Source organism: Ylistrum balloti, unplaced genomic scaffold (assembly GCF_031769215.1).
Source record: "Ylistrum balloti isolate Yb309-2 unplaced genomic scaffold, AGI_CSIRO_Ybal_v1 Utg370590, whole genome shotgun sequence".
NCBI classification, from domain to species: Eukaryota; Metazoa; Mollusca; class Bivalvia; order Pectinida; family Pectinidae; genus Ylistrum; species Ylistrum balloti.
The window spans coordinates 2,029,072-2,042,182 of record NW_026782366.1 but is presented as its reverse complement, the minus strand read 5'-3'; the positions used below and the strand labels follow the sequence as shown (position 1 = coordinate 2,042,182).

The 13,111-nt window shown below is 35.3% G+C and overlaps 1 protein-coding gene across 1 annotated transcript in view; it reads right to left on the bottom strand.

The window, feature by feature from the left end:
* Window positions 1-13,111, bottom strand: part of LOC132556798 (carboxyl-terminal PDZ ligand of neuronal nitric oxide synthase protein-like) — an 84,320-nt gene that overhangs the window by 5,807 nt on the left and 65,402 nt on the right. Inside the window, exons 6-7 of the mRNA XM_060221243.1 lie at window positions 8,410-8,554; window positions 6,106-6,254 (exon numbers count right to left, since the gene is read on the bottom strand). Coding sequence (XP_060077226.1) covers window positions 6,106-6,254; window positions 8,410-8,554 — 294 coding nt within the window. The remainder of the gene's footprint in view (window positions 1-6,105; window positions 6,255-8,409; window positions 8,555-13,111) is intronic.

Sequence of the window (13,111 nt, the reverse complement as noted above, 5' to 3'; positions counted from 1 at the left end):
ACACTTTCTAGTCATGTAATACATCTATAGAGCTGATGTACCTACATGAACACTTTCTAGTCATGTAATATATCTATAGAGCTGAGGTACCTACATGAACACTTTCTAGTCGTGTAATATATCTATAGAGCTGAGGTACCTACATGAACCTGAACACTTTCTAGTCATGTAATTTATATCTATAGAGCTGAGGTACCTACATGTACATGAGGACTCTCTAGTCGTGTAATATATCTATAGAGCTGAGGTACCTACATGTACATGAGGACTCTCTAGTCGTGTAATACATCTATAGAGCTGAGGTACCTACATGAACACTTTCTAGTCGTGTAATATATCTATAGAGCTGAGGTACCTACATGAACCTGAACACTTTCTAGTCATGTAATTTATATCTATAGAGCTGAGGTACCTACATGTACATGAACACTTTCTAGTCATGTAATTTATATCTATAGAGCTGAGGTACCTACATGTACATGAGGACTCTCTAGTCGTGTAATATATCTATAGAGCTGAGGTACCTACATGAACACTTTCTAGTCGTGTAATTTTTCTATAGAGCTGAGGTACCTACCTGAACACTTTCTAGTCGTGTAATATATCTATAGAGCTGAGGCACCTACCTGAACACTTTCTAGTCGTGTAATACATCTATAGAGCTGAGGTACCTACATGAACACTTTCTAGTCGTGTAATATATCTATAGAGCTGAGGTACCTACATGAACCTGAACACTTTCTAGTCATGTAATACATCTATAGAGCTGAGGTACCTACATGAACCTGAACACTTTCTAGTCATGTAATACATCTATAGAGCTGAGGTACCTACATGAACCTGAACACTTTCTAGTCATGTAATACATCTATAGAGCTGAGGTACCTACATGAACACTTTCTAGTCGTGTAATATATCTATAGAGCTGAGGTACCTACATGAACACTTTCTAGTCGTGTAATATATCTATAGAGCTGAGGTACCTACATGTAACTGTACACTTTCTAGTCATGTAATATATCTATAGAGCTGAGGTACCTACATGAACACTTTCTAGTCGAGCTGTAATATATCTAATATATCTATAGAGCTGAGGTACCTACATGTATCTGTACACTTTCTAGTCATGTAATATATCTATAGAGCTGAGGTACCTACATGAACACTTTCTAGTCGTGTAATATATCTATAGAGCTGAGGTACCTACATGAACACTTTCTAGTCATGTAATATATCTATAGAGCTGAGGTACCTACATGAACACTTTCTAGTCATGTAATACATCTATAGAGCTGAGGTACCTACATGAACACTTTCTAGTCATGTAATATATCTATAGAGCTGAGGTACCTACATGAACACTTTCTAGTCGTGTAATATATCTATAGAGCTGAGGTACCTACATGTATCTGTACACTTTCTAGTCATGTAATATATCTATAGAGCTGAGGTACCTACATGAACACTTTCTAGTCGTGTAATATATCTATAGAGCTGAGGTACCTACATGTATCTGAGGACTCTCTAGTCATGTAATACATCTATAGAGCTGAGGTACCTACATGAACCTGAACACTTTCTAGTCATGTAATACATCTATAGAGCTGAGGTACCTACATGAACCATGTAATACATCTATAGAGCTGAACCTACATGAACACTTTCTAGTCATGTAATACATCTATAGAGCTGAGGTACCTACATGAACCTGAACACTTTCTAGTCATGTAATACATCTATAGAGCTGAGGTACCTACATGAACCTGAACACTTTCTAGTCATGTAATACATCTATAGAGCTGAGGTACCTACATGAACCTGAACACTTTCTAGTCATGTAATATATCTATAGAGCTGAGGTACCTACATGAACACTTTCTAGTCGTGTAATACATCTATAGAGCTGAGGTACCTACATGAACACTTTCTAGTCGTGTAATATATCTATAGAGCTGAGGTACCTACATGTATCTGTACACTTTCTAGTCATGTAATACATCTATAGAGCTGAGGTACCTACATGAACCTGAACACTTTCTAGTCATGTAATATATCTATAGAGCTGAGGTACCTACATGAACACTTTCTAGTCATGTAATACATCTATAGAGCTGAGGTACCTACATGAACACTTTCTAGTCGTGTAATATATCTATAGAGCTGAGGTACCTACATGTATCTGTACACTTTCTAGTCATGTAATACATCTATAGAGCTGAGGTACCTACATGAACTATAGAGCTGAGGTACACTGAACACACTTTCTAGTCATGTAATACATCTATAGAGCTGAGGTACCTACATGAACACTTTCTAGTCATGTAATACATCTACATGAGGTACCTACATGAACACTTTCTAGTCATGTAATATATGAGGTACCTACATGAGTCGTGCTGAGGTACCTACATGTATCTGTACACTTTCTAGTCATGTAATACATCTATAGAGCTGAGGTACCTACATGAACATGAACACTTTCTAGTCGTGTAATATATCTATAGAGCTGAGGTACCTACATGAACACTTTCTAGTCGTGTAATACATCTATAGAGCTGAGGTACCTACATGAACACTTTCTAGTCTATAGAGCTGAGGTACCTACATGAACACTTTCTAGTCATGTAATATATCTATAGAGCTGAGGGACCTACATGAACACTTTCTAGTCTTGTAATATATCTATAGAGCTGAGGTACCTACATGAACACTTTCTAGTCATGTAATATATCTATAGAGCTGAGGTACCTACATGAACACTTTCTAGTCATGTAATATATCTATAGAGCTGAGGTACCTACATGAACACTTTCTAGTCATGTAATACATCTATAGAGCTGAGGTACCTACATGAACACTTTCTAGTCATGTAATACATCTATAGAGCTGAGGTACCTACATGTATCTGTACACTTTCTAGTCATGTAATACATCTATAGAGCTGAGGTACCTACATGAACACTTTCTAGTCATGTAATACATCTATAGAGCTGAGGTACCTACATGAACACTTTCTAGTCGTGTAATATATCTATAGAGCTGAGGTACCTACATGAACACTTTCTAGTCGTGTAATACATCTATAGAGCTGAGGTACCTACATGTATCTGAACACTTTCTAGTCATGTAATACATCTATAGAGCTGAGGTACCTACATGAACCTGAACACTTTCTAGTCATGTAATACATCTATAGAGCTGAGGTACCTACATGAACCTGAACACTTTCTAGTCATGTAATACATCTATAGAGCTGAGGTACCTACATGAACACTTTCTAGTCGTGTAATACATCTATAGAGCTGAGGTACCTACATGAACACTTTCTAGTCATGTAATACATCTATAGAGCTGAGGTACCTACATGAACACTTTCTAGTCGTGTAATATATCTATAGAGCTGAGGTACCTACATGTATCTGAGGACTCTCTAGTCGTGTAATACATCTATAGAGCTGATGTACCTACATGAACACTTTCTAGTCGTGTAATATATCTATAGAGCTGAGGTACCTACATGAACACTTTCTAGTCGTGTAATATATCTATAGAGCTGAGGTACCTACATGTATCTGTACACTTTCTAGTCATGTAATATATCTATAGAGCTGAGGTACCTACATGAACCTGAACACTTTCTAGTCATGTAATACATCTATAGAGCTGAGGTACCTACATGAACCTGAACACTTTCTAGTCATGTAATATATCTATAGAGCTGAGGTACCTACATGAACACTTTCTAGTCATGTAATATATTTATAGAGCTGAGGTACCTACATGAACACTTTCTAGTCATGTAATACATCTATAGAGCTGAGGTACCTACATGAACACTTTCTAGTCGTGTAATATATCTATAGAGCTGAGGTACCTACATGAACACTTTCTAGTCATGTAATACATCTATAGAGCTGAGGTACTTACATGAACACTTTCTAGTCGTGTAATACATCTATAGAGCTGAGGTACCTACATGAACACTTTCTAGTCGTGTAATATATCTATAGAGCTGAGGTACCTACATGAACACTTTCTAGTCATGTAATACATCTATAGTAATATATTTCTATAGAGCTGAGGTACCTACATGAACACTTTCTAGTCCTGTAATATATCTATAGAGCTGAGGTACCTACATGAACCTGAACACTTTCTAGTCATGTAATACATCTATAGAGCTGAGGTACCTACATGAACACTTTCTAGTCATGAACACTTCTATGATAAATAAACACTACTTGACATTTAAATCAGTTATCTAGTATCACTGTTCATCAGATCTCCTGACGATGTTAGAATCTACACTGGTGTATATGTAAGCTATGTCCATCCTAATGTATTCAAGGTCTTCAAAAGTGGCCTTTCAATTTCCTGAGATGATGAAATCACAAAAAAATGAAATACACAAAATTTGCAAAATGTATCTTTCAGGGATTTCTACAAAATTGCAAAGCACAAAAGTATCCTGAAATACAGTACCCAACTGCCTACCTTTACAGTACCCCTCAACTTCCGTCCCCTCATAACCCCTTACCTCAGAAACCTTTCATGTTTTTCAATTGAATTTCATCTTCTGTAAATATTGAGTTTGCTCCACTAGTCCACCTCGATGAATTGCTATCAAAATGTCTGTAAACAATTACACTGTCTAGCCAACCCAAGAGTTACCAATACCCTCACAAATCTTGTCTGATCCTTCCCGGCATGGTTCTGACATCGAGTAAGAATGGTCATCATTTAATTGTATTTCACAGAAATGGCTTCGTTTCAATCTTCCACAACAGGAAATTCTTCAGACTTAAACTGATCCCTTAAATGATTTTTCTTCAGATCAGTGCAATCAGATTCTCAATTTTTCTTTTTTCTATCCTTGCCAAATTTAGTTAATTTCGTTTCTGGTCAATTGTTAAACTTACAATGTAAATTGGCCTGTTACAAAAGTGTTGTAATGTTAATAGAGTACATGTATAACTATCAAAATCAAATTAGTCTTGTCTTTATAAAGATTTCACATTGACAAAAAGGATTTGAATGGCAACCACTTGTCATGTTGTCATGGCAACAGTCCTGATGGAGATGTATAACTGTAATGAGGGGTGATTGAGATTTCCTGGAGAAATGTAGAGATCATAGTTGGCAGCCATTAGCATCAATTTGACCTTAATCATGCTACAGATCTACCACCGACCAGCCGTGTTATCAACAGAGTTTGTTCTAATGGTCCTCCCCAATCAACTCCTGAATTAAATGGCTTCATTAGCTAAACAAGTTGTGGATCTTTGTTCACCCTTCATTAGTCAATGACAGCTTAATGCATATTTAATCTAATATTTTGTTTGATTCCAATACATATTAATGGTTTGGATGTTTGTAAGATGAATTTTATATAGAAAAGCACAGGTGAGGACAATAATCTTATCAAACTCTGTATATACAGTATGTAGATTGTAACAAAAATCAAGCACATCATTTGAAAACGTGTCACAAAGGTTTAGGGATCCATGACATAGTTTGATAGATCAGCTATGTACAAGTCACTAAAATGATTGGAACACATAATTTCCATTACAAACCAAATTCTATCACACGAGAAATATCGTTAGGATAGTATTTACTTTCTTGTTAGTGAGTTCATCTCATTGATAAAATCCCTACCTGTTTATATGTTGATGTTCTAAATTCTGATTACCTTCAACAACAGTATTATCGATGTTACAGTTGGTGATAACAGGAGCATTGTAATGACGACTGATCCTGGCACTTTATAGCATAGATAACTGTGTAACATTGAACTGTGAATACTAAATCAGTTGTTAACTTTCTCACACAAATGTTAATTACATTCTTTTGATGTAAATTTTGTTATTGAATTTAGTGTCCTACATACATGTACCCCACAATTGTATCTCAGTCCATTCCACTGATTGAAGTATTTTGTGAAAACTAGAGATCTAATGTCGGAGACTTTAACAATTAAACATAACAAAGATATTGACATTTAAACTGTTTTATATTCATTTACTATTTTCACTGGTATAGGTTGTGAATTCAACACTCTCTGAATAACTTAAATTCACTAAACTGACTACTGAATGTACTTACTGGTGACTTTGCTGCCATAGTGATAAGTAGGTCCTGAGCTTGTTGGAGGGCAAGTTCAGCCGGGGGTATGACCTTGCCCTCGCCCTTCAATGGACTGTTGCCCGTGGTAAGGTGTTTCTTCTCGTCTTTAGCGTCCTTCTTGTCTTTCACTATTGAAGTATAACAAGAGACTTAAAAGGCCTGTTAATTTTCTCATTTGACCCCATTACCTTGAATGTAGGTCAAGGATTTCTATTTTAATACATAATAGCACTTTCTCCATGAATGCTAGTATCATTTTTATGTTTCTTAATTATTCAGACAAAGATTTTCTGTAACCTTGAAAGATGGTTCATTTGAAAAATCTTGAGAGCTCTTTGTCCAATCCAGAGAAAATGTTTCAAAGATTTTAATAGTTTTTTTTCATTTAAGTATATTACTTGCCATAAGTTGTGGCTCTGTGTACAACTGTACATGCTTTCTACATGTAGTTAATAAGAAGTTTCAGGTAAAATTTTAAACACATGTGACCCCAATGTACTTGAAATAATTTGTTCTTAGGGTCAGTATGTATTATAAGAAAACAATTATAGGTCTGTATCAAAATACAAATACCTGGTATATTTAAATTATACATGTATATTAAAACAGGATTAATTCAGGGATGGAGCTTTATGGATTTACATGTCCCACAACTGATACAATACAATACGAAGAGGAAGCAAGTGTGACCTTGTTTTGGTACACCACCTGGTCATAATGTTCAATTTGTATTAGTTAGTTAGTGTCAGTCTCAGTAAAATGAAATGGTCAGTCAGAGTTATCTGGGATGAGGCAAGGTTTTCTTGAAATGAAGGTGTCTAGATTATCTACTGAGAACAAATATGACCATCTACTGGAAATTGAGTTGACAGGCTATTTACCGTGAACTGAGGTGACTGCATTATCAGCTCAAGGGAAGAAAAGTAATTGGATTATCAAGTGGGAAGGAAGGTGACTGAATGATACACTGGGAACTAAAATGATTTATTAATTTGTCAACAGAACAATGAAGATGTCCTAAACCTTAGCAAGAACTGTTCATTTAATTGCCATTGGGTTTGTAAATTTGTAACACAAACAGCTGTTCTTATTCCTAATACCTTGGGAATTCAGTAGGCAGGTGACATTTCTTTCACCTCTCAAATGAAAAATATCAAATCAATCTAAAATGTTTTTCATACAAAGAGTTACAATCTTTCCAGAGAAACTAATTATCTTTCCTATGGCCTGACCTGACCCTGTCTTTATCACACATGGAGACTGTATAAGTACTAACCTGACCCTGTCTTTATCACACATGGAGACTGTATAAGTACTAACCTGACCCTGTCTTTATCACACATGGAGACTGTATAAGTACTAACCTGACCCTGTCTTTATCACACATGGAGACTGTATAAGTACTAACCTGACCCTGTCTTTATCACACATGGAGACTGTATAAGTACTAACCTGACCCTGTCTTTATCACACATGGAGACTGTATAAGTACTAACCTGACCCTGTCTTTATCACACATGGAGACTGTATAAGTACTAACCTGTCCCTGTCTTTATCACACATGGAGACTGTACAAGTACTAACCTGACCCTGTCTTTATCACACATGGAGACTGTACAAGTACTAACCTGACCCTGTCTTTATCACACATGGAGACTGTATAAGTACTAACCTGACCCTGTCTTTATCACACATGGAGACTGTATAAGTACTAACCTGACCATGTCTTTATCACACATGGAGACTGTATAAGTACTAACCTGACCATGTCTTTATCACACATGGAGACTGTATAAGTACTAACCTGACCCTGTCTTTATCACACATGGAGACTGTATAAGTACTAACCTGACCCTGTCTTTATCACACATGGAGACTGTATAAGTACTAATCTGACCCTGTCTTTATCACACATAGAGACTGTATAAGTACTAACCTGACCATGTCTTTATCACACATGGAGACAGTATAAGTACTAATCTGACCCTGTCTTTATCACACATAGAGACTGTATAAGTACTAACCTGACCATGTCTTTATCACATATAGAGACTGTATAAGTACTAACCTGACCCTGTCTTTATCACACATGGAGACTGTATAAGTACTAACCTGACCCTGTCAATAACACACATGGAGACTGTATAAGTACTAACCTGACCCTGTCTTTATCACACATAGAGACTGTACAAGTACTAACCTGACCCTGTCATTATCACACATGGAGACTTTATAAAGGTAAGAACTAACATCATGCTTTATATACCAAATAATTAAATTTACCTAGTTTTGAATCTCCTGCTTCTAAATCATCCGAGAAATGGCTGCTACGTTCTGGATCTGTGGTTTGGGCAGCATGATGGATCGTTAACTTGTGACAAACCTCGAAAGCCTGGCCAATTGTGCGGACAATTCGCATTGCCTGACTCTGAAAATACAGAAAGGTTAGAAACACATAAACACCTGTCTAAAGATATGTAGCATAATTAATAAAACATCAGTTACAGTAAATAGTAAGATTCTTGTTGCGACAGAATACCATGTTTACTGCCTTACAATACAGCTACATAATATTACGATATTTTTGTGATGTGCAATTTTTTAAGAAAATGCCTTAAGTGTACCTTTCACTTTTTTTTGTCATTTCATTATTTTGCAATTTGATCGTGTCAGAAATTTGAAGGGCTTCTTTTGAAAACTTTGAATATTTCAGAACTGGCATCAGTTTACATAGCACAAATAATTCTGACATTCTATTGACTTTTTGTATTGGTCTGGCATTGAGTCAAGGCTGATATAAAAAATGTTGTTTTAACATTAGAATAATTTGAACTACAGCTTACATATACTCAAGTGTAGAGTCTAACATCAACTGGAGAACTGGACATCTAACTGACCAGTCACACGAGATAAAAGACTGACATACTGACAAGTATTTACTTATTACAGAAGTCACTGCTAGAAAGTGTTCACGTCCATGTAGGTACGTTATTTTAATAGATAAGTTACTCATCTGTTTGCAATAAAAAGCAGAAAATATGCAAATTTTCCAATTTTAAATTTTTTCGATTTTGAAAGGGTCACTAAATGTGAAAAATTTAATATACACTAATAGATCTAAAGAGCACATTATACAGGTGTGATTTTTACCAGGCCTCAGCTTAGTGTTGGATAAGTACAGTATTAAAAACATTTATATATAGGTAAGTACATAATTAACACTTGAACTGTCTCAGCATAATATTTAAAGTTGACTGAAATGACAAAGAAGATGTTCGTCTGTTATATTACTAGAACTTTTTGATGTAAATCCATATTTTTCATTTTCACTAACAGCAAGCATTTCTGTTACACACAAAATCATGTTGTCAACATATTGCATGACATTGTTGATTTTTAAAATATATAACTATCTATTATTTAGATAATATATAAGCCTAAAAAAAGTTAAAACAGCTGTTATGATGAGTCTGTCATAATCAATGATTTATCACTGATACATTCTAATACATTTTCACAAAAAAGGATTCTTCTATACAAATCATCAAACACCGTGAGCTAACACATTCTCAAGGTCTTTCCCATCGCAAGACCCTGTATACAAAAATTAAATGATGATTTTAAATTACATACATAAGTCAATATAACTTTATGACAAGTACAAACCTGATAATTGCTCCCCCGGTCTGTTTCTAGTCATAAATTCCTCCAGAAAACATCAACTTACCATAAACTTTCTAATTAATACATTTCAATATATATATGGCCCAGCAGCTCAAAAATCAAACACAAGATAATTTATATCAAAGATAACAAAATATCCCGAGAATGTTCATCCTGGTACAGTCATAAATACTCCCAACAACTCACCTCCAAAACTTAAAAGTTATCTCATGGAATTTCCCATGAGCCAGTGCATTCACCTCATGTATCAAGCAAAATGGCCTATGGAATACTTCCCTTCCCTTTCAAGAGAGATGGCACCATTCCAACTTGTAATTTAGAATTTGTTATCTTGCAAACTTGTGAGAAAAAAAGAAACAGTTCCATATGTAGCTTTCACATATATAAATTTTGCAAGTCGTTTTCTTTTAAATTCAAAAAGTTCAATACCCGATTGTTTGAATGTGCTATGTAACAATAAACCGTAAAAACTCTGCTTTACAAAGTTTTTCTGTTGCTAGGTTCTGTTAATGTGTTGAACACCTGTAAATAAATATATTTAATACATTGCAAGATAGCAGCATTGCTATGGCAACCACAATGTAAAAACTAGGATGTTACCTTTTCTTAAGTAAGTCTAATGTTTATTTGATGGTAGAGCCTGGATTTCTGAATAAGTTTTAACATCGAGATCCTCCATTCCAACATGAACACACCCAATTAGTATCTTAAAAAAATAGTAGAAGCCAGCAATTACATATGGCCACAGACCAACAGCACAGAGTCTGGTATTATCAGATTCTGGAGTAGATATCAGCTTGTTTCCTTCTACCCCTCGTGTGTTAAAACACTATGGACTGCTCCTTGATGTGGGAAACTTTCTCTGTTAGATCTGGATGATGGTTTAAACAGAGACAGTATAAAAACTCTCCATTTTAGTATAGACTGGCCCAAACATCGTTTTTTGTATCATAGTACCATAATTCAAAGTCAGTAGTATTTGTAGGTCTATGTTTACTATTTCTGTGGGATGTAAAATGTTGTCTTCAGATTATACAGGACAATGTGGTCTTTCCTTGCATACTTATGTGATGAAATATAACTGAATCAAATTACATCAAAGTGTGGAAATGAAACATTATTGTCTAATTAACAAGCTTTTAAGATAGCAAAATGTTTACTTTCTTCTAATAGAGGCTAACATCTTTACACAAGATCATTTGAAAATTGAGAGACACAAAGACAAAGGGCAATAACTGAAAAAATTCACACCAATTTCTATTACCACTAGAAGGAAAACACAACCATATGCAATAAAGATTGAGCCCATACTTTACTCAATTTAATGGAAATATTTTTAAAAATTCAATTGTATTGATATTTCAATGGATTTATAGCACAATTGTCTTAGTGAAGTATCATAACAAGACAACACAGCAAGATATCTGTGGACAATATCGAACCGCCCTCCTCATAGAATGTTGCTATTGTTCATCGGTCAGTTGTAGTTTGTCCTAACAGTGGACAATACCGAACCACCCTCCTCATAGAATGTTGCTATTGTTCGTCACACAGTTGTAGTTACCCCTAACAGTGGACAATACCGAACTGCCCTCCTCATAGAATGTTGCTATTGTTCACACAGTTGTAGTTACCCCTAACAGTGGACAATACCGAACTGCCCTCCTCATAGAATGTTGCTATTGTTCATCAGACAGTTGTAGTTTGTCCGAACAGTGGACAATATCGAACCACCCTCCTCATGGAATGTTGCTATTGTTCATCAGTCAGTAGTAGTTTGTCCTAACAGTGGACATTACCGAACCACTCTCCTCATAGAATGTTGCTATTGTTCGTCAGACAGTTGTAGTTACCCCTAACAGTGGACAATACCGAACTGCCCTCCTCATAGAATGTTGCTACTGTTCGTCAGTCAGTAGTAGTTTGTCCTAACATTGCTGTCAGTATCAAAACACATTCACAAATTACTGGTGTTTTCTTTACATGTATTGACAAAGCAGAAAACCTGATAAGTCAGAAAATTGGAAGGATTGACATGAAACAAATTATTATAAGTCAAAATTGATAGCATTGAAATGGACAACCAATTACATATGCATGGTGGAGATGTGTTATATTAACAATTAAGTTATTTAATATGGTTAATTTAATTTCAAGCCAATAGGGAATGTTCAGATCTCACACTGGAGAATAATTCTGTTTGGATTGACAGGACCGGAAAATGTTAAATTCTCAAATTAAAGCAAAAATAACTCAACACACAATTATGAAAAATCAATACAGATATGATCATCTCTAAACTGCCCTGACTACATTTGACCCCTGTGAACAAGACAGTAGGTCAGCAAAGGATTCTAGTGCACTGCCCTCCTACTCCTTAAGACCTATCTACCTGTGTAGTTTCACATTGATATCTCTTATAGTTTTAGCGTAATGCTTGGGACAAACTTTAAAAAGTATGAAAATTAACAAAGGGCAGTAACTGCTAAATTTTGAAAAAGAGCCTGATGGTTTTGTTGAGATTTATCTGCCTATGAAGTTTTATGTTTATACCTCTTTTACTTTTGTGTTATAATCTGGACAAAATTATGACAACAGAAAAATGGACAGATGGATAGACATGGTGGCGACTATATGCTCTCCCCTCGTGAAGCATAACAAAGTTTTGTATATGAAGTGTCCAACAGGACTTTCCTTCTGTCAGTGCAAACAATATCTTACCATGGAAACGCATTGACAGATTGGAACAAACCTTTGATTTTGATGTTTTTTTCTTGTGTTGGTTTGTTGAGTCCGTTCGTCTGAGTTGAGGATGTGGTCCATAGTCGTCAAAACAAAACTGACTTTCTGACGATCCATAGCGACTGTAGTTATTGTAATACATTGTTGTCTTGGTGATTAAGATGTGATTCCTCTCATCAAATGTTAATTGAAATTGAGAATTTATCAATTTCCACAAAAAAAAGTTTTACAGAAAATTGTTTTCCAGTAAATCCATGAATAGTTAATCATGAAACATTATCATATGTCAATATAGCACAAATGGTAATCCAAATTATCTCCCTTGGTGAAGATAAAACACACATTGATAATATATGTTTTCACTAGTTCGTGATCAGTGCATCATACATTATATTTTTTATCAAATGACATCACTGATCCCTCGCTGATAAGCTCAAACATTACTGTGATATTTTAAGATATTTCCATGATTAGTCCGGTATCACTTTCACTACAAGAACATTCCTCTGTATTCTGAAGTGAAGTTTGGAACTCTCCACCATGAAAACTTATCAGTCTA